The 23,513-nt window shown below is 46.4% G+C and overlaps 1 protein-coding gene across 2 annotated transcripts in view; it reads right to left on the reverse strand.

Moving 5' to 3' along the window:
* The window catches only part of cplane1 (ciliogenesis and planar polarity effector 1), an 885,738-nt gene that overhangs the window by 98,875 nt on the left and 763,350 nt on the right, over positions 1-23,513 (reverse strand). For both annotated transcript variants that reach the window (XM_087975286.1, XM_087975281.1), the window contains exons 26-31: positions 23,323-23,465; positions 20,592-20,716; positions 13,435-13,589; positions 11,848-11,945; positions 2,521-2,598; positions 918-1,113 (exon numbers count right to left, since the gene is read on the reverse strand). In XM_087975286.1, the coding sequence (XP_087831412.1) occupies positions 918-1,113; positions 2,521-2,598; positions 11,848-11,945; positions 13,435-13,589; positions 20,592-20,716; positions 23,323-23,465 (795 nt within the window). The remainder of the gene's footprint in view (positions 1-917; positions 1,114-2,520; positions 2,599-11,847; positions 11,946-13,434; positions 13,590-20,591; positions 20,717-23,322; positions 23,466-23,513) is intronic.

Below are 23,513 nucleotides of genomic sequence, written 5' to 3' on the forward strand. Positions count from 1 at the left end.
GTGGGGTGGGGAAGTTGAGGCAGGAAGCCCCACAACCTTCAAGAAGAAGTACTTGGTTGGGCAACTGAAAAGTCATGACATTTAAAGCTGTGAGCTTAGTGCAGGAAAGGGGGACTCGTAGATAATGGTATATTTTTGTTGGTACAAACACGATGGACCGAACAGCCTCTTCTGTCCTGTATTCTGTGGCTGATCTGATTGTAGCCTTAACACCACTCTCCTGTGTGTCACCATAACCTTCAACTTCTTCAGTGCTCAAAACTCAGCTTTGAATGTGAATATACTCACTGACTCAGTCTCCACTCCTCCCTCAGAGAGAGAGAGAGAATTACAAAGACAAACAACCTTTGGGAGAATACGTTCCTCCTCATCTCTGTCTTAAATGAAAGTCACCCTTATTCTGAAATTTCTCCCTCATACTATATCCTTCTGAGGGAAACATTTTCTCAAATTTTCTCCCACCAACAAGCTCAGAATCAAAAAGACCATTTGTTCTTCTAATCTTCAAGGAGAATTGGTCCAAGCTCCTCAATGTCTCCTCATGAGGAAACCTCTCACTGTCAGGAGTCAGGCATATGGACTACAGTTGGAGGCAGTGAGAGCCACAGTGTTGTGAGTGTGAGGGAGAGGGGGATAGAGAATGAGACATTTGTGTAGCCTGATATAAGAGAGAATAGATGAGCTGAGAGTGTGACAGTGAATATAATAAAGAGAGTGACAGCAGAAAGGGTCCAGACGGAGAAGGAAAACCTGTCTGTGAGAACAGGAGTCCAACAAAGACAGACCGATGGCAAACACCAAGGGGAATTCCACCGAGGTTTGGAGAGAGAATCTGGATCAGTAAATGCATATCGATGAACAATAGGATCTGGTCAGGTGACTGGATTAATGAACAGAAAAGAAACATTTTACATTACCTGAACCAGTTTTGACATTTCATCCTGGAGCATTTGTCGACAGAGATTGGACACGTTGACAGTCTGACCATCAGGATTCACAGTCTGGGTAGCAGCTGGCACTGACACAGGCGATGTGGGTGGACTGGGCACAGAGTGACAATTTAAAACAGGCTGCAATTGGGAGGAGGCAGCCTGGAGGGGTAAAAGGTCAGAGCTGAGGAAAGAACGGACAGAAAGCATGAGAGGGTGACAGAACTGTGTCAATGACAAATCAGAGTGCAGCTTGCAGCCATTAGACACAGCCTCGCGAGTGAACCACCGCAAAAAACCTTTTCACAAGACTACTGAATTTTAAACTGATAAAGTGGAGGAACAAAAGAAAAATTACAATTCCCACATCGACACCAAAATCCCCGAATGACAGACTCGTACGGGCTGTGGCTCAGTCTGGATGTGACCTCCGCGACCATGAGCAGCTCACTGACCCCACCCCCCCATGACTGAGTACACCCACTCCCCCCTGAATACCCCCCCCCCACTCCCTGTCACTGAAGACCCCCCACTCCCCCGTCACTGAATACCCCCCACTCCCCCCTGAATACCGTCCCACTCCCTGTCACTGAATACCCCCCACTTCCTGTCACTGAATACCCCCCATTCCCCCCTGAATACTGTCCCACTCCCTGTCACTGAATACCCCCCACTTCCTGTCACTGAATACCCCCCCATTCCCCCTGTCACTAAATACCCTCCACTCCCTGTCACTGAATATCCCCCACTCCCCCGTCACTGAATACCCCCCACTCCCCCCTGAATACTGTCCCACTCCCTGTCACTGAATACCCCCCACTTCCTGTCACTGAATACCCCCCCACTCCCCCTGTCACTAAATACCCTCCACTCCCTGTCACTGAATACCCCCCACTCCCCCCTGAATACCCCTCACTCCCCCCTGAATACCCCCCACTCCCCGTCACTGAATACCCCACACTCCCCCTGTATACCCCCCACTCCCCCTGTCACTAAATACCCCACACTCCCCCTGTATACCCCCCACTCCCCCGTCACTGAATACCGCACACTCCCCCTGTATACCCCCCACTCCCCGTCACTGATTACCCCACACTCCCCCGTATACCCCCCACTCCCCCTGAATATCCCCCACTCCCCCGTCACTGAATACCCCCCACTCCCCCCATCACTGAATACTCCCCACTCCCCACTCTGTGATATTGATTACCCCCCGTCCCTGAGATATTGATTATTCTCACTCTCTGCGATATTATTCCCCTCCATGTGATAATGATCATCCCCTTCCCTGAGATATTGATCGTTCTCCCTCCCCTCCCCAGAGTTGCCTGTGTGTTAATGATTATTCCCTCATGTCCTCTGGGTTACTGAATACTCTCTGTCTCTAGTTCTATTCCATCTTTTCCCTTGGCTCTCTCTCCTCTGGTTCCCCTGAACCCAAGAAGACTGATCAGTCTGTTCTGGTATTTGACTGGGTTCTGAATAGTCTCTTCCTTCATCCTTGATCTGCATGTTTTGCCCATTGCAGAGATTAACCTGAGGATCTTTTCAACGTCTGACTTGCAGTGCTGTGGTGACAATACTCCCTCACCTGTCTGTGTCTGGCTTCACATGTTGGGATGTGATCTGAGAGATGCTGCAATCACCAGTGAGCCCTTCTCCCTGCTTCCTGCAATAAAACAGCAACAACAGGCTCACACAAGGAATCACACTCTCAGTATAGCCACAGGGCCACCCTGCCTTAATAACTGACGTCACTACTTACAGAATTATCTTTGTCTAGATTAGAGTGGTGCTGGAAAAGCACAGCAGGTCAGGCAGCATCTAAAGAGCAGGAAAATCGACATTTCGGCCAAAAGCCCTTCATCAGGAATCAGCACCACTCTAATCTAGACTCTGCTTTCCAGCATCTGCAGTCCTCACTTTTGCCTAGAGAATTATCTTTGTCAATATCAGGAACTGCTGTTCCTCAGAGCAGCTCAAAGGATCTCCAAGATTATGTGATTACATAGAATTCATCATTTTCTTAGAGATGGGCTTGGCAAAAACACGAGAGGCTCAGGAGAAGCGTCTGCAAACAACATGATTCAGTTGCTTGGGTCACATTAGTTGCTTCTCCCTCTGCTGTGCATTCAGTGTGAGTCACAGTTAATAAATTTACCTGTTCACAGAATCCTAGAAACCTACAGCATGACATGTGGCCCTTCCTGTTTTAGTTGCCTCTTTGTAGAGGCAACTCATTTGACACCTGTTTCCCTTCCCATATGTTCAGAGAGAGACTTAAAAGCCAAGGGTTACAGTGTGATTGGATCTGCCCACTCACCCAGTTTCTTGCATGAGAAAGCAGGTTGCTAACACACAACTTCCTAAACATTCCAGCCACAGATTCACTCCAACTCCCTCCGGGACTCGTGTTAACACCCAGTCTCTCTGATTACAGTGATATAATACTACACCATAGCAACCAGCACGACGCTGCCCCATGCAGCTCATCTGCCTGATTCTGCACCAACTAAGGGAATCTGGCGTCTCTCTACCCATCACAAACTGATGAAAGGTCCTGGAGGAGCTGGGTGGGTGGGTGGGTGTGGGGGGGGGAAGGTGCTTGGCTTCACTTTTGAAAAATTCTCAAGATATGCATTTCCACCGAGTTCTCTCTTTCATCAGGATCTCTCTCCCTTAACTCCAAGGAACACTGATTCTGGCTCAGTTACCTTTTGCACCCTGTGCTTTTAGTTAATTAGTCAATGTGGAACTTCAAATTCATATTGAAATTGCTGGATTGTTGTAAAAAAAAACCATTTGGCTGACTAATCTCCTTTAGGGAAGGAAATAGCTATCCTTACCTGTTCTGACCTATACATGACTCCAGAGCCACAGTAATGTGGTTTACTCTTAACTGCCCTCTGAAATGGCCGAGCAAATCACGCAATTATATCAAATCCGATCAGAAAAGTTAATTAATATTAAAATTGGACAAAATAGCGAAACCCCTTTTCAGACTGAATGTGATTTCTCTCGACAGGTGCTGCCAGACCTGCTGGGTTTTTCCATCAGTTTCTATTTTAATTAATGATGTAAATGGTGGTATAATGGGGAGTGTGGAGTATAAAGGCATCTGGGTTTCTTCATAGACTAGTCAATGGAAGCAGACAGACAGGTGCAGCAAGCAATTACAGATATGAGGGGAATATGATCGGAACATATAAAATTCAAACAAGGCTGGACAAACTAAATCTACTTCTGTGCTAAACATGTTATATAGTGCAATTAAATAACAAGATGGAAAGGCTCAAAAACATTTCCATTGTAAATGACAGCTAAAAAAATGTGTTGTTGGAAAAGCGCAGCAGGTCAGGCAGCATCCAAGGAGCAGGAGAATCGACGTTTCGGGCATAAGCCCTTTTTCAGGAAGGGCTCCTTGGATGCTGCTTGACCTGCTGCGCTTTTCCAACAACACATTTTTTAGCTCTGATCTCCAGCATCTGCAGTCCTCACTTTCTCCCATTGTGAATGACAGCCAGGCCAGCATATCAGTGCAGAAGACTAGGTTGAGGCATTTGCACCAATCTTCAGGCAGACAGGCCAAATGGATGATTCACCTTGGCTTCCTTTAGAAGTCCCAAGAAGCAGTGATGCCAGTCTTCAGTCAATTCAATTCATTCCATACAATAACAAGAAATAGCTGGAGGTACTGGATACTGCAAAGTAGAAGATGCCCTGACAACATCCCGGCAATAGTATTGAAGTTGTGCTCCAGAACTTGCTAAACCCCTTGCCAAGCTGTTTCAATACACTGGTCTCCACCTTCAATGGGATGCCATAACCAAACACGTTTCCCTCCAGAGACAAAAACAGAAATTGCTGGAAAAGCTCAGCACGTCTGGCAGCATTTGTGAAAAGATCAATATTCCCCATCCCTCCCTTCTTAGCCTTCTGTAGGGACTGTTCTCTCCAGGACATCCTGGTCCAGTCCCCCTCCACACCTACCACCATCTAATACCCCCATAGCACCGTCCCTTGCAACCACAGAAAGTGTAACACCTAACCATTCACTTCCTGCCCCCTCACTATCCAACACCTCCAGACACACCTTCTAAGTGAAGCAGCTGTACTTCACTCAATGTAGCCGATTGTAGTCACTGTTCGCAGTGTGGTCCCCACTACATCTGGGAGCTGAAACATCGACTGGGTGACCATCTTGCGGAATACCGATGTTCTGTCTGTAAAAACCTTCCTATTGCCTGCCACTTCACCACATCACTATTGCCCCAGGCCAACATCTCGGTCTCAAGTTTGCTGCAGTGCTTCAGAGAGGTTCAGCGTATTTTACGCTTGGACCCTACAGCCTTCAGAACTGTATCAAGTTGAATAATTTTCCAGTTTGTACCTGTCCTTCTGTGTGCTTTAGCCACCTCCACAGCCCAGGGCCTATCATTACACAGGCTGCTTCCAGCACATCCAGCCCATTCTCACCCAGACATGGTCCCCATGAGCAGCTTCTCTTCTTCCCTGGCTGACTATTCCCTCCCCACCCCTCTCCGCCTTCCGCAAAGACCGTTCCCTCCGTGACTACCTGGTCAGGTCCACGCCCCCCACAACCCACCCTCCCATCCTGGCACCTTCCCCTGCCACCGCAGGAACTGTAAAACCTGTGCCCACACCTCCCCCCTCACCTCCATCCAAGGCCCTAAAGGAGCTTTCCACATCCATCAAAGTTTTACCTGCACATCCACTAATATCATTTATTGTATCCGTTGCTCCCGATGCGGTCTCCTCTACATTGGGGAGACTGGGCGCCTCCTAGCAGAGCGCTTTAGGGAACATCTCCGGGACACCCGCACCAATCAACCACACCACCCCGTGGCTCAACATTTCAACTCCCCCTCCCACTCTGCTGAGGACATGGAGGTCCTGGGCCTCCTTCACCGCCGCTCCCTCACCACCAGACACCTGGAGGAAGAACGCCTCATCTTCCACCTCGGAACACTTCAACCCCAGGGCATCAATGTGGACTTCACTAGCTTCCTCATTTCCCCTTCCCCCACCTCACCCTAGTTCCATACTTCCAGCTCAGCACTGTCCCCATGACTTGTCCTACCTGCCTATCTTCTTTTCCACTTATCCACTCCACCCTCCTCCCTGACCTATCACCTTCATCCCCACCCCACTCACCTATTGTACTCTATGCTACTTTCTCCCCACCCCCACCCTCCTCTCTTTTATCTCTCCACCCTTCAGGCTCTCTGCCTGTATTCCTGATGAAGGGCTTTTGTCCGAAACATCGATTTTACTGCTCCTCGGATGCTGCCTGAACTGCTGTGCTTTTCCAGCACCACTAAACCATGACTATCAACCCTTTCTTTGTCTGCCTAACTTTCATTCTCTCTTTCTCTCTCTGGGCTCCATTGCCATCTATCCACTTACTCCTTTTCATCCCCAGTCCCTATCCTCAGAATAATTCCCATCTTTTCCCAGCTGCTATCAGTTCTTAAAAAGAGTCATAGAGTCATAAGGTTGGCTCAGTGGTTAGCACTGCTGCCTCACAGCACCAGGGTCCCAGGTTCGATTCCAGCCTCGGGCGATTGTCTGTGTGGTGTTTGCACATTCTCCCCGTGTCTGCATGGGTTTGCTCTGATTTCCTCCCACAATCCAAACATGTGTTGGTTAGGTGAACGGCCATGCTAAATTGCCCATAGTCATAGATGCATTAATCAGAGGGAAATGGGTCTGGTCGGGTTACTCTTTGGAGGGTCAGTGTGGACTTGTTGGGCCAAATGGCCTGTTTCCACACTGTAGGGAATCTAATCTTAGAGTCATACAGCTCAAAACAGACCCTTTGGTCCAACCAGACCATGCTGAACATAATCTCAAACTAAACTAGTCCCACCTGCCTGCTCCTGGCCCATAACCCTCCAAACCTTTCCTATTCATGTACTTAACCAAACGTTCCCACATCCACCACTTGCTCAGCAAGTTCATTCTGCATGTGAACCATCCTCGGTCAATAACTTGCCCCTTATGTCTTTTTAAAATTTTTCTCCTCTCACCTTAAAATTATGTGCCGAGTCTGGAAATTCCCCCATCCTAGGGAAAAGACAGCTACCATTAACTCTATCCATACCTCTCATTATTTAGTAAACCTGAGGTCACCTCTCAACCTCCTACACTCCAGTAAAAATAAATTTGAGATTTTCTTTATAACTCTACCCTTGTTTGTTGTACCAGAATGCAATACCTCACATTTATCCAGACTGAACTCCATCTGCCATTTTTCAGCCCAATGACCCATTTGATCAAGATCCCTTTGCAACCTTGGAAACCTTCCTCACTGTCCGCTACGCCACCAATTTTGGTGTCATCCGCAAATGTACTAACCATGCCTTCCATATTCTCATCCAACTCATTGATATAAATGACTAACAACAGTAGACCCAGAACCGATCCCTGTGGAACACTGCTGGTCACAGGCCTCCAGTCTGAAAAGTAACCCTCCACCATTACTCTCTCTCTCTCCTGCTGTTTAGCCAATTATATATCCAATTGGCAAACTCACCCTGAATCCCATTTGACCAACTTTACTAATTAGTCCACCATGCAGAATCTTGTCAAAAGCTTTTACTAAAATCCAAGTAAACAATGTCTATTGCTCCGCCATCCTCAATCGTTTTGGTAACTTCCTCAAAAAATTCAGTCAAGTTTGTGTGACATGATTTTCCTTGCACAAAACCACGCTGACTATCCCTAATAAATGTCTGCCTCGCTAAATGTCGGTAATCCTATCTTTTATCATCACCTCAAACAATTTACCCACAACCGAAGACAGACTCACAGGTCTATAGTCCCCCGGTTTCTCATTACAACCTTTCTTATATAAAAGCACTACTTTAGCCACCCTCCAGCCATCAGGTACCTCCTCAGTAATTATAGATGATATAAATATTTCTGCAAGTGGTCTTACAATTTCCTCCCTTACTTCCCACAATGTTCTGGGATACATTAGATCAGGTCCCAGGGATTTATGAACCTTTATATTCTCCCAGACATCCTGAACTTCCTTTTCTGTAATGTGAACTGTTTTTAAAGTATCAAAGTTTATTTCTTTGCATTTGCTAGACTCCATTTCTTTCTCCACAGTAAAAATTGATGCAAAATATTCACTCAATATCTCTCCCACCTCCTGGGGTTCAACACAAAGATGACCTCATGGATCTGTAAGTTACTGGACTCAGAATAGTAAGTGTGCTTTCTCTCCACAGATACTGCCAAACTTGCTGAGCTTTCCAGCAATTTGTTGTGATCATAATCTAGTTAGTTTTAATAATCTGGTTTGAGGGGCGCACGGTGGCTCAGTGGTTAGCACTTCTGCCTCACAGCGGTAGGAACCCGGGTTCGATTCCCGGCTCGGGCAAATGCCTGTGTGGAGTTTGCACGTTCTCCCCGTGTCTGTGTGGGCTTCCTCCAGGTGCTCTGGTTTCCTCCCACAGTCCAAAGATGTGCAGGTCAGGTGAATTGGCCGTGCTACATTTTCTTAGTGTTAGATGGATTAGTCATGGGTAAATATAGGGGAATGGGTGGGTTACTCTTCGAAGGGTTGGTGTGGACTTGTTGGGCCGAAGGGCCTGTTTCCACACTGTAGGGATTCTAATCTAATCTAATAGGCGACCTTATAATAAAAAATTGAACAAAGTGGGTGAGGGATCAAAATGCTACATTCCCAACTATCCCCGATAATAGGAATATTGAACAGGAGTAGGCTGTTCAGCCCATTGACCCTCCCCCCCACCATTTGCATGGTCATGGCTGACTGAACACGTTTACTCACCCATCCCCATAACACATAATGTTTGCCTTGCTGCCAAACAAGAATCCATCCAGCACCACTTTGAAAATATTCAATGATCCCATCTCCACCAGCTTCTGAGTAGTGAGTTCCAAAGTCTAAGATACTTAGAGAGAAAATTCCTCTCCTCTCTATCTAAGCGTGGCATTCCAAATTTGAAAACTGAGCTGCCTAATTCTGGAGTGACCCACAAGAAGGAACATCCCTTCCACTTCCATCTTGTTAAAACTATTGTACGTTTTAATCATGTCACTGCTTAGGTTTCTGAACTCTAGCAGATACATGCCCTGCCTGTCCAACCTTTCCTCAGAAGACAGCCTACTCATTCTAGGTATGAATGTACCAAACCACTTCTGAAACGGGGCAGATCTCCTTCCATGAAGGACATAAGTGAACCAGATGGATCTTATCAAATTTGGCAGCGGTTACATGGTCCCCATTAGGCCAGCTCTTTATTTAAACCAGTCTTGAACATCTGCTGTACTAGGATTTAAACCCATGCCCTAGAACATTAGCCTGGGGCTCTGGATGATAATGAGGAGGAAAAAGTGAGGACTTCAGATGGAGGCCAGGTAGCATCTGAGGAGCAGGAGAATCAACGTTTCAGGCTTAAGCCCTTACTCAGGAATGTAAGTCCACACTACCCCACCACTTCTCCAAGAATTCACTCAGGGGCTTGGCACTCACTGCCTGAAAGGGTGGTAATGGCAGAACCTCTCTTCTGATTGACAAGCATCTGGATATGCACGTGACAGGCAAGAACTTGCAGGTGGACCCCTTTTTGGAAATGGGATGAAGCTGGCTTGCTCATTTTTCAGCTGAAACAGCTGCAATGGCTAATCGGCTCTTTCTGTGCCATAAATCTATGTTTCCATGATTCGAGGAGTCCAAAGTCCCTGCATTTGTCTGGACATGTGAAGCTTCAACAATACACAACAAAATCCAGCCATTTGACTGGCACGCCATTCACAATCTTCCACAGGCCCTCCCTCCCTCCATCACCATCATTGGCAGCAGGATGTACCATCGCATAAAAGGCACTGCAGTAACTCACCCAAGGCCCCGTCAACCTCCTGTTCAAAGAAAGGGTCACTGGACCTGAAACATTAACTGATTTTTCTTCACAGATGCTGCCAGATCAACTGAGCTTTACTAGCAATTTCTGCTTTAGGTTGTATTGGAAATATATTACCGTTCCTTCACTGTCACTGGGTCAAACACCTGGAACTCTCTCTGTACCTACAGCACACGGACTGCAGCAGCACCACCTTCTGAACACAGGGAGTATGGGAATAGCTGCATTGCTCTAGCAGACACTGGAACAGACACATGGCTCTGAATGGCTTCTGTGCTGACACCTTTGTCATTCTAATGGAGCAAGGGTAGTACATGGTAATCTTTCCAGCAAAGTCCACCATCTATGAAGTAAATAAACAAATGTCTCTCTCCTTCACCACAGACCCACTGCTGGGACTTTGCTGAACCCAGCCTTGGGTGAAAATAACTCGGGCCAGTGTGTTGTCACAGGGAGGCGGTGTGTCTCTTACAGCTGGTGAAAGGACTCTGGCCAAAAGGTCCCTCTCTCTACGTGGTCAATGCCTGAAGAATACACTCAATGATGGAGCTTCCTCAGCCCTTTGGGGTACAGAACTCCAAAGATTCACCACTCACTGACTGAAGAAATTGTCTTCATCTCAGTCCCAACTGACTCTTCTCATATTCTGAGTGACCCTCCGGTTTGAGATCCCCAGCTGGGAGAAGTACTCTTTCTATACCCACCCTGTCAGGTCCTGCAAGAGTTGTTTACTTCTGAATCAATCCCCTTTCATGCTTTTAAGTTGGAGAGAATACAGGCCCCTTATCCTCAATTTCTCTCCACCTCACGGAGACTAAATCTCTGCTATGCTGAATTGGTCCAGCAATTCCCAAGGTAAAAACAATGACTGCAGATGCTGGAAACCAGATTCTGGATTAATGGTGCTGGAAGAGCACAGCAGTTCAGGCAGCATCCGAGGAGCAGTACATCCTGATGAAGGGCTTTTGCCCGAAACGTCAATTTTACTGCTCCTCGGATGCTGCCTGAACTGCTGTGCTCTTCTAGCACCACTAATCCAGCAATTCCCAAACTCTTTCAGACCCACAGAAGTCTGGTAAGCGCCTAATATATTACCATCAGTTTTGGAAACTGGAGTTTACATTACAGCAGTGGTTTTTGGTCAGTCCTGTGAAGATTCTCTTTTAAATATCGGAATGTCATTTGGACAGTGACCTAAGTGTATCATTTCCAAGAAGGCATGGGATTTCACTCAGCTGCCTAGCAGGCCACTGTCATGCTCATAATTTGATACACTTATATGGGCGGAGTATACAGATCAGGATATTTTTCCTGTTTTGACTTTAGAATGGAAGAATCAAGTCCGTTCTGAGAAATCAGTCACCTCAGCAGAAATGGATCCCAGTCAGTGGAGATTCCAAATCAGAAAAGCTTGTAATGAAGTCTTCAAGTTGTTAGATCTGAGAAACTTCAAGTCACCAGAATTGTGAAATGTTCATGCCAATGAGCTCAGAATGGATTCATAAAACTGTCTCCTCTGTCCAAGAGAACGGGGAGGAATCAATAAACACAGATAGAGTTGAAATAGGAGCGAAATTTCCCTGGAATTGAATATCTTTAAAAATAGTGTGGAGAAACTTCACAATGAAAAACAAAGAACTGCAAATACTGGAAATCAGAAATTGCTGCAAAGACTCAACAGGTCTGGCAGTATCTGTGGGAAAAAAGCAGAGTTAACGTTTCGGGTCCAGTGACCTTTCTTCAGAATATCTGAAGGTTCTGGATCTGAAACATTAACTCTGCTTTCTCTCCACAGGTACTGCCGGACATACTGAGATTTTCCAGCAATTTCTGTTTTTGAAACTTCACAGGTTTGGATTTGGCCAACAGAACCAATCTCAGGGAAGCTTCCTTTATGAATTAAAATTCCTGTGCCCTTTTAGCACACCCACTTTCGAATACAGAGGCCACTGCTCTGTCACCAGCCTGTCCACTCGGCCCTTCCAAACCAGCAACAATACCTCACAGTTTCTTCTCCTTCCATTTGCTCTTCCTGTTCTCCAAGTTGTTTGCTCTTGGGCTCCTCCTGGGGAGTCTCCATTTCCAAGCTGTGCTCTATCTGAAATCAGAAAGCACTTTTATAATTCAACATGAGAGAAACTAAATGATTAAATTTAAAACCAATCTGAACAGTGAAGCTTTATCCCTGCATCTCTAAGTGCTCAAAGCTACTCCACGGGTCATTCTTACCAGTTGATTCAGTTCAGGACTCTGTCCACCAAAACAATAGAATGTTCTAGAACTAAACTCTGCATTCCAGTCTGAAGCTACCAGCAGAGAGGATGGCTGATCACAACACTCCATCACCAATTTCCAATTGTAGAGCGTTTGTTCATTATTGAAGGGCCTGCCCTTGGTCATCATATTTCACTCACAAACGATGACATGACATATACCTATCCATATTTCTGCTCTGGGTATCTGACTTCCATTAGATCCCAGCCCAAACCACACTCTTAGGTATCTCTTCTATAAGCCAGCTGAAAACTCTCAATAAGATTCCAGTCTGTACCTCACTCCTGGGTATCTGTTATTCTATATATAAACCACTCTGAGCCCCTAGATTAGATTCCAGTCTGTAATTCCAATATTTGTTATTCTATATATAAACCAGCCCGAACCCCCTTGATAAGATTCCCATGTGTAAACCACTCCTGGATATCTGTTACTCAATACATAAATCACTCTGAACCGCTCGATTAGATTCTAGTCTGTAACTCACTCTACTCAGGTCATAGAGTCATAAAGATGTGCAGCACGGAAACAGACCCTTCGGTCCAACCTGTCCATGCCGACCAAATCTAGTCCCACCTGCCAGCACCCGGCCCATATCCCTCCAAACCCTTCCTATTCATATACCCAGCCAGATGCCTCTTAAATGTTGCAATTGTACCAGCCTCCACCACTTCCTCCGGCAGCTCATTCCATACACGTCCCACCCTCTGTGTAAAAAAGTTGCCCCTCAGGTCTCTTTTATATCTTTCCCCCCTCACCCTCACTCCAGACCCAGCGTTCTGTCCCTGATCCTGACCCTACACGTCACTCCTGATCCTGACCCTACACGTCACTCCAGACCCAGTGTTCTGTCCCTGACCCTGACCCTACACGTCACTCCAGACCCTGCGCTCTGTCCCTGACCCTACACGTCACTCCAGACCCAGCGCTCTGTCCCTGACCCTGACCCCACACGTCACTCCAGACCCAGCGCTCTGTCCCTGACCCTAACCCTGACCCTCAGGTCTCTTTTATATCTTTCCCCCCTCAGGGAAGGGCAATCAATGCTGGCGTTTTTAATAGTGCCCTTTGCTGACAAAAGAATAAAACATACCAGAGGAACTCTTCATAAGAAAGAGGATGGTAAGCTGGCTATGAACATGAACTGGCCAACCTGTTTGCTGCAACACTTACAGTTTCCCGACCAAATATGTAGCTCTACTGACCAATGCTTGCTGGGTTATCTAATCTTCCCCACCCCCACCGCTGTCCTGAACCATGTTCCACCCTGCACCACCGCCATTTTACTTCAAACCCTTTGTATCCATATTTACCTTGTCTCTGGTGCTAGTTCGGGGCTTGGGCTTGATGCTGATCGATATATAGGGGCTGAAGGGAGTGCAGGCTCTTTGATCAGCATCGCTGCCCTCCACCTCCACCTCCACATATCCATTCAGATGTGTCTGAGTGAGCCCTTCACATTGATTGCCTAGAGGAATATAAAGATGGTGAGTTAGTGCACACTAGAAATTCCTGATGGGACCTGCTGGCACCCAGTTCCATTTCATGGCCTCATTTCTCAATCCCCCAATCAGCTCAGTAAGGACTACAAATATTTTGCTTGGAATATGAACTGGAAAACAGAAGCTTCCAATATTGGTGTTTTTTTTAATAAAACTGAGCAAAAAGTGGAATTGTGTGGAGTACTCACTGGTTACAGAAAAGCATGCACTTTTACACAGAACAATCCAGCGCAGAACAGGCCCTTCGGCCCTCGATGTTGCGCCGACCTGTGAACTATTCTCAGCTCGTCCCCCTACACTATCCCAAAATCATCCATGTGCTTATCTAAGGATTGTTTAAATCTCCCTAATGTGGCTGAGTTAACTACATTAGCAGGCAGGGCATTCCACGCCCATACCACTCTCTGAGTAAAGAACCTGCCTCTGACATCTGTCTTAAATCTATCATCCCTCAATTTGTAGCTATGCCCCCTCGTACAAGCCAACATCATCATCCGAGGAAAAAGACTTTCACTGTCTACCCTATCTAATCCTCTGATCATCTTGTATGTCTCTATCAAAATCCCCCCTTAGCCTTCTTCTCTCCAATGAGAACAGACCCAAGTCCCTCAGCCTTTCCTCAGAAGACCTTCCCTCCAGACCAGGCAACATCCTGGTAAATCTCCTCTGCACCTTTTCCAATGCTTCCACATTCTTCCTGAAATATGGGGACCAGAACTGTACACAATATTCCAAGTGTGGCTGCACCAGCGTTTTGTATATTTGCAGCATGATATTATGGCTCTGAAACTCAATCTCTCTACGAATGAAACCTAACACACCGTATGCCTTCTTAACAGCACTATCCACCTGGGTGGCAACTTTCAGGGATCTATGTACATGGACTCCAAGATCCCTCTGCACACCCACACTACCAAGAATCTTTCCGTTGACCCAGTATTCTGCCTTCCTGTTATTCTTCCCAAAGTGAATCACCTCACATTTAGCTGTATTGAACTCCATTTGCCACCTCTCAGCCCAATTCTGCAGTTTATCCAAGTCCCCCTGCAACCTGCAACATTCTTCCACACTGTCCACCACTCCATCGACTTCAGTATCACCTGCAAATTTACTAACCCATCCACCTATGCCTGCGTCCAAGTCATTTATGAAAATGACAAACAGCAGTGGTCCCAAAACAGATCCTTGTGGCACACCACTAGTAACCAGACTCCAGGCTGAATATTTTCCTTCAACTACCACTCGCTGCCTTCTTTCAGAAAGCCAGTTTTTAATCCCAACTGCTAAATCACCCTCAATCCCATGCCTCTGTATTTTCTCCAACAGCCTACCATGTGGAACCTTATCAAAGGCTTTACTGAAGTCCATGTGCACCACGTCAACTGCCCTACCCTCATCTACACGCTTGGTCACCTTCTCAAAAAACTCAATGAGATTTGTGAGCCACGACCTGCCCTTGACGAAACCATGTTGACTATCTGAAATCAAATTGTTGCTTGCTGGATGATTATAAATTTCATCTCTTATAATCCTTTCCAAAACCGTTCCTACAACTGAATCTGGACTTTTATTCTTCTGAGAGACAAAGGCTGGTACCAGGTGTCTTTGGGTCAAAAAAGGGATTGCCCAGCAACAGCAATTGGATTGGTTTTAAATAGCAGTTTGTCACAAAATGGAGAGAGAGAGAGGGAGGTTGGGATCTCACAGTGCCAACAGCCAGATCCCTATCCCTAGTTGCCCCTTGAGAAGGTGGGGGTGAGCTGACTTCTTGACCCGCTGCAGTCCATGTGCTGTAGGTTGACCCACAATGCCCTTAGGGAGGGAATTCCAGGATTCTGACCCAACAACATTGAAGGAACGGCGATATATTTCCAAGTCAGGATGGGGAGGGGTTTGGAGGGGAACTTGCAGCTGGTGGTGTTGCCATGTATCTGCTGTCCTTGTCCTTCTAGATGCACGTGGCTGTGGGTTTGGAAAGTGGTGATGTAGGAGACGGGCTCACTCCCACCCTCAAGGGGAGACGGGAAGATTGATTTGGTTTGATTTATTATTGTCATACGTAACAAGATGCCTGCTATCCAGACAAATCAAACCTTACAAAAGTACATCAGGGTAAAAGAAGAGAATGCAGAAAGCAGTGTTATAGTTACAGAGAAAGATCAACTCTAATATATAACAGGTCTGTTCATACGTTTGATAATAGCAGGGAACAAACCATTCATGAATCTGTTGATACGTGTTTTCAAACCATTGTATCTTTTGCTCAACAGAATACGGTGGAAGAGAGGGTGGGAGGGGTCTTTGATGGTGTTGGCTGCTTTCCCGAGACAGTAGGAAGTGTAAATGGAGTCAGTGGATGGAAGGCTAGCTTAAGTGGTGGACTGGGTTGTGTTCACAACTCTCTGTAGTTTCTTGCAGTTTTGGGCACAGCAGTTGCCATGCCAAGCCTTGCTGCATCCAGATGAGACACACTTATAAAAATTGGTAAGAGTCATTGTGAATGTCAAACTTCTGAGAAAGTAGAGGTGTTGGTGTGCTTTCTTGACTGCAATGTTGACGTGGATGGACCAGGACAGATCATTGCCGATATTTACTCCTCGGAACTCAAAGCCCTCAACCACTGCACCATTGATACAGACAGTGGCGTGTCCCCCACACTGCTTCCTGAAGTTGGTGAGGGCTCACTCCCACCCTCGAGGGAAGGCAGGAGGAAGGTTCACTCCCACCTTCAATGGTAGTGTATGGAGCAGTGAGGGTCAAGTCTTCTGGATTGTGTTTAGGAGAGTTTCCTATAGCAGTCTGTGTCCCGTCCAATATGGAAGGGAGTTTTGTTGGAGTTGGTGCTTGGAAATGAAGTGGGCCAAATGGATCAAGTGTCCATTGGAGAACATTAGGAGACAGTGATCATTGTATCATAAGGTTTAGGATGTTGGTGAATGATATGCAACAATCCAGAGCGAAAAAAAAAAATCAATTTGCAGAGAGTTGACTTCAATGAGGCAAGAATAGAATTGAGCAGGATTGACTAGAATAAGAGGATGCTGGAAAAGACAGGAACTGAACAATGATCCACCTTTGAAGAGCAGATGGTCCACCTACAGTCAAGGTACATTCCCTCGTACAGAAAGGTAGGACAAGAAATCAGAGCATCCTGGGTTATCAAGGAGGTAGAGGTTAACACGAGAAAGAAAAACTGCACTTATGACAGGTGTCAAACAGAAAATACATTTGAGGATTAACAGGAATGCTGAGGGTTTAAGAGGGAGAAAGAAACAGCAATCATGAGACAAGACCAGCAGCAAACAGAGGGAGTCCCAAAGTCTTCAAGAGATATATAAACTGACGAGATCACCTTGAAGGTCACCTTCTCAACCCTGCCCCTTACCTGAGGTGTGGTGACCCACCACTCCTCCCTCTCTAATGAGACAGCAGCCCTATGGTGCTCTGGGACATACTACCATGGCAACAACAAAAAATAAACAAACAGTCAGAGAGTAGTTAAAGAAGGAGTCGGTCTTATTAGAGACTGAAAATGGGATTTCCATGAGGAGGAAGGGGCATGGCGAAAGTGGTAAATTAATAGTTTACATCTAGTTTTACAAAACAGGAGTCTGCTGCCCAGGCCACCGTGACAGAAGAGAAACTCTGTCACAAAAAGGCATCCCAATCAATAAGGAAGAAGACTTGGATTATTGGCACTTAAACTTGACAAGGCATGAGGATCAGATGAAATGGAACTAGGGATTTTGAAGGAAGTGACATTAAAATTATAGGGACAATGGCCACAATCCTTCAATCTTCATTGGGCTTAGGGGAGGTGCCAGAAATGGAAGAACTGCAAACATTACCTCCTGGTTCAAGGAAGGTTACAAAGATAATCCCAGCAATTACAAACCAGTGAGTTTAACTTCAATGGTGAGGAAACTACTCACAACAATTACTCAGGAGAGAATCAGGAGTCACATGGAAAAGGTGGGGAAGATTGCGAAGAGTCAGTATGGATTTCCAGACGGGAAATTGTTTTTAATGAACCTGCTGGAGGGTTTTGAAGAGATAACAGAGAGACTCGATGAGGGTAATGCTGTTGATGTGGTTCACATGGATTTCCCGAAGGTGTTTGGTACAGTGCCACCCAAAAGGCTTGTGAGGAAAGTTCTAGATCATGGAGTAAAAGGGACAGCAGCAACGTGGATACAAAACTGGCCAAGTGAAAGGGAACAGAGAGGAATGGTCAATGGATATTATTCAGGCTGGAGGAGGGTTTGTCCTGGAGTTCCCCAGGGGGTGGTATTGGGACCCTGGCTTTTCCTGATCAGTATTAATGATCGGGATCTTGCTGTGCAGGGGACAATCTCCATGTTTGTAGCTGACACTGAACCTGGAAGGATTGTAAACTGTGAGGGGGGGCAGTTTGGAACTCCAAAAGGACACTGACAAGTTGGTGGAGGGGGTGGGTAGGTGGCAGATGAGGGTCAATGCAGAGAAGTGTGAGGTGATGCTCTTTGGTTGGAAGAACACTGAAAGACAATATAAAAAAGGGGGTACAATTCTAAAGGGGGGCAGGGGGAGCTGGGTGTGTATGTGCACAGATCATTGAAGGGGGCAGGACAGATGGAGACAGCAGGAATAAAGCACACAGTGTCCTAGAACACAGACATAGCACAGTACAAGCCCTTCAGCCTTCAATGTTGTGCTGACCTTTTGTCCTACTCTCAGATCAGACTAACCTACATACCCTTCATTGTACTATCCTCTATGTGCCTATCCAAGAGTCACTTAAATGTCCTGAATGTATCTAGCATTCAATGCTGGCAGTGCATTCCACGCATCGACCACTCTGAGTAAAAAAACATACCTCTGACATCTCCCCTTAAACCTTCCTCCAATTACCTTAAAATGATGGCCCCACATGATAGCCATCTCTGCCCTGGGAAAAAGTCTCTGGCTATCCACTCTATCTATGCCTCATCATCTTGTACACCTCTGTCAAGTCACCTCTCATCCTTCCTCACTCCAATGAGAAAATCCCCTAGCTCCCACAACCTTTCTTCATTAGACACACCCTCAGTCCAGGCAGCGTCCTGGGAAATCTCCTCTGCACCCTCTCTAAAGCTTCCACATCCTTCCTATAATGAGGTGACCCGAACTGAACACAATATTCCAAGTGTCCGCAGTTTTATTAATAGATTCAGAAGTCAGACAACACCAGGTTATACTCCAACAGATTTATTTGAAATCACAAGCTTTTGGAGTGTTGTCCCTTCATCAGTTTAAGTGAGAGAGAAACACACAGGCATTTATTGGCAGAGTGATCGATAGGTAGAGAAAGCAAAAGACCACACAAAGTGCAGTGTTGACAGAGTAGATAATAGGACTCTGCAGGTGACCAAGAATGGACACTCCCATCACACGTGGGAACACCAGCCTCCACATTCATGGCAGATACTCATGTGACTCAACCAATGCTGTCTATCTCATACACTGCAAGGCATGGTATAATGGCAAGACCAAGCAGATGTTACAACAACAACGGATGAATGGACACCGCGCAACAATTGCCAGGCAGGAATGTCCCCTCCCAGTTGGGGAAGTCTTCAGCTGGCAAGGACATTCTGCCTCCAATCTTCAGGTAAGCGGCTTCCAAGGCGACCTTCGAGATACACAACAACACAGAATCGCCGAGTAGAAACTGATAGCCAAGTTCCGTACCCATGAAGACAGCCTCAACTGGGATCTTGGGTTCATGTCTCGCAACACCAAACCCCATCGCTGATAACTTGTTATAATCTCTCTACCTTAATTAGCTTGTGCAGTTTTGGATTACTTGTTACTTTGGTTAGACCCTCAGCGTGTGACTCTTTATACCTACCATGTTTTTCCAGCCATTTGGTTTGTCTCCAGCACCAGCTTATTTTTAATTTTTTTGTATTTATCTCTCTGCCTCATTTAATCAGATTACAGGTCATCCCTTCGCTTGTTATTCCGCTGTTGACACTTTACTCACACCGTCTAACACTCTTGGTCACCTGCAGAGACTTATTATTTGTCCTGTTAACTCTCCACATTATATGATCTTTGGATCTCTCTGCCTATAAAATCTGGGCCTATGTGCTTCTTTCTCACTTTAGCTGATGAAGGGGCAATGCTCCAAAAGCTTGTGATTTCAAATAAAGACTTCCAACTTTGTCCCAATCCAACACCTGCACCACCACATCATTTTTAACACAGACATAGAGTACAAGAGCGAGGAGGTGATGGGGAACTTGTACAAGACCCTGTTTGACCCCAGCTGGAGGATTGGGCACAGTCGTGGGGGCCACGTTATAGGGAAGATGTGAGTGGTTCGGAGAAAGTGTGGGGGTGGTTTACAGGAATGGTTCCAGGAATGAGAAACTTCAGTGATGAGGATCGATTGAAGGAGTTGGGACTGTTCCCCTTGGAGAGAGGAGGCTGAGAGGGAGATTTGATGGAGGTTTTCAACATGATGACAGGGCTGGACAGAACAGATCGGGAGAAGCTGATTCCACTCGGAAAAGGAACAAGAACGAGATGGCACAGATTAAGAGTGATCCACAAATAAAGCAAGGTGGATGTGAGCAGCGAGTCGTTAGGGTCTGGAATGAACTGCCTGGAAATATGGTGGGGGCAGGTTCAACTGAGGCACTCAAGAGGGAACTGGATGGTTATTAGGATAGAAACAGTGAGCAGGGATACAGGGAGAAGGCAGGAGATTGGCATTACACTATTGAACCAGTGCAACCATGATGGGCCGAATGGCCTCTTTCTGCAACATAACAATTGTGTGCTCCCAGAGAGTGCAGTAAGGCTCAACCATACCCTCAAGGGGGAGAGCAGGAGGGCTCACTCACACTCTGGACGAGGACTCATACACGTGAACAAAGAGCAGATGGAAGCTGTCTGTCACAGCTCACTGACGGACTCACACACTGACACTGAGGCACACCCACCGTGGTTGAGAATGCCGTTCTCCTGATCTCCTCTGTCCAGAACATCCTCCTCTGTTCCACTGTCAGAGTCCGAAGTCAGTTCCTGCTGGTGGCTCTGGTTGGAGTGACTGAGATCCTGTCCTGACCTATCAGTAACACAGCACAGGTTTAAGCAATACCAATCGAACTGAACCTCTCTCAGTGTGGTACTGATTCACTAATTCAGAGAACATAACAACTTCAGTATCTCACCTGTGACTTAGACCCAGCTTGAGCCCAAGGGACAAGCAGGATTTTTCACCTTAATGGGCGGCACGGTGGCACAGTGGTTAGCACTGCTGCCTCACAACGCCAGAGACCCGGGTTCAATTCCCGTCTCAGGCGACTGACTGTGTGGAGTTTGCACGTTCTCCCCGTGTCTGCGTGGGTTTCCTCCGGGTGCTCCAGTTTCCTCCCACCATCCAAAAGATGTGCAGGGTCAGGTGAATTGGCCATGCTAAATTGCCTGTAGTGTTAGGTAAGGGGTAAATGTAGGGGTATGGGTGGGTTTCGCTTCGGCAGGTCGGTGTGGACTTGTTGGGCCGAAGGGCCTGTTTCCACACTGTAATCTAATCTAATCTAAAAATCTAATCAGGAACTCAAGAATAGGATACGCCTCAAGGAGAACTCCTCCACTATTAGTGTGTTCTTCAACACAAATGGCTCCAAGTTCCTCCATAGAACATAGACCAATACAGCACAGAACAGGCCCTTCGGCCCACGATGTTGTGCCGAACATTTGTCCTAGCTTAAGCACCTATCCATGTACCTATCCAATTGCCGCTTAAAGGCCACCAATGATTCTGACTCTGCCACTCCCACAGGCAGCACATTCCATGCCCCCACCACTCTCTGGGTAAAGAACCCACCCCTGACATCTATACCTTCCACGCTTTACCTTAAATTTATGTCCCCTTGTAACACTCTGTCGTACCCGGGGAAAAAGTTTCTGACTGTCTACTCTATCTATTCCCCTGATCATCTTATAAACCTCTATCAAGTCACCCCTCATCCTTCGCCGTTCCAACGAGAAAAGGCCTAGCACTCTCAACCTATCCTCATACGACCTATTCTCCATTCCAGGCAACATCCTGGTAAATCTTCTCTGCACCCTCTCCAAAGCTTCCACATCTTTCCTAAAGTGAAGCGACCAGAACTGCACACAGTACTCCAAATGTGGCCGAACCAAAGTCCTGTACAGCTGCAACATCACCTCACGACTCTTGAATTCAATCCCTCTGCTAATGAACGCTAATACACCATAGGCCTTCTTACAAGCTCTATCCACCTGAGTGGCAACTTTCAAAGATCTATGAACATAGACCCTAAGATCCCTCTGCTCCTCCACCTTACTAAGAACCCTACCGTTAACCCTGTATTCCGCATTCTTATTTGTCCTTCCAAAGTGGACAACCTCACACTTGGCAGGGTTGAACTCCATCTGCCACTCCTCAGCCCAGCTCTGCATCATATCCAAGTCCCTTTGCAGCCGACAAGAGCCCTCCTCACTGTCCACAACTCCACCAATCTTCGTATCGTCTGCAAATTTACTGACCCACCCTTCGACTCCCTCTTCCAAGTCATTAATAAAAATTACAAACAGCAGAGGACCCAGAACTGATCCCTGCGGAACTCCACTTATAACTGGGCTCCAGGCTGAATATTTGCCATCTACCACCACTCTCTGACTTCGTCCGGTTAGCCAGTTTTCTATCCAACTGGCCAAATTTCCCTCTATCCCATGCCTCCTGACTTTCCGCATAAGCCTACCATGGGGAACCTTATCAAAAGCCTTACTAAAATCCATGTATACTACATCCACTGCTCTACCCTCATCCACATGCTTGGTCACCTCCTCAAAGAATTCAATAAGACTTGTAAGGCAAGACCTACCCTTCACAAATCCGTGCTGGCTGTCCCTAATCAAGCAGTGTCTTTCCAGATACTCATAAATCCTATCCCTCAGTACCCTTTCCATTACTTTGCCTACCATTGAAGTAAGACTGGCCTGTAATTCCCGGGGTTATCCCTATTCCCTTTTTTGAACAGGGGCACAACATTCGCCACTCTCCAGTCCCCTGGTACCACCCCCGTTGACAATGAAGACGAAAAGATAATTGCCAACGGCTCTGCAATTTCCTCTCTTGCTTCCCACATAATCCTAGGATATATCCCGTCAGGTCCGGGGGACTTGTCTATCCTCAAGGTGTTCAAAACGCCCAACACATCTTCCTTCCTAACATGTATCTTCTCTAGCTTACCAGTCCATTTCACACTCTCCTCTTCAACAATACGGTTCCTCTCATTCGTAAATACTGAAGAAAAGTACTCATTCAAGACCTCTCCTATCTCTTCCGACTCAATACACAGTCTCCCACTACTGACCTTGATTGGACCTACTCTCGTTCTCGTCATTCTCATGTTTCTCACATACGCATAAAATGCCTTGGGGTTATCCTTGATCCTACCCGCCAAAGATTTTTCATGCCCTCTCTTAGCTCTCCTAATCCTTTTTTTCCATGTTACATTTCTCCCATTTATAATATCACATAACTCTTGATGGGACAAATGTAAGGCACAATATAACTGTCCAGAGACCTAATCACCACTGCACTCAAAGGTTTGAGATCTTTGGCCTGACTTCCACAGGGTAGTGTGGATGCTTGTTTAGCTCAGCAGTTCTACAATGTACATGTTAAACATTTAGACTTACTGTACAACAGGTCCAATATGTTCTTTCATATCAGCCTCCAAGCCTATGATCGGAGTCCCCAGAGATGCTGGGTAGCCTGTGTCCACACTGGTTTCTCTGTCTAGCTTCAGTCTGGGCTGCTCCATCAACTGGCTCTCCACATTCTGTAAACAAAACATTTTTGAAATATTGAAATGTAAGAAATGAGACGG

The sequence above is a fragment of the Chiloscyllium plagiosum genome, unplaced genomic scaffold (assembly GCF_037043375.1).
Source record: "Chiloscyllium plagiosum isolate Xiang-an unplaced genomic scaffold, Cpla_swu_hap1 HiC_scaffold_2, whole genome shotgun sequence".
In the NCBI taxonomy this organism is placed as follows: Eukaryota; Metazoa; Chordata; class Chondrichthyes; order Orectolobiformes; family Hemiscylliidae; genus Chiloscyllium; species Chiloscyllium plagiosum.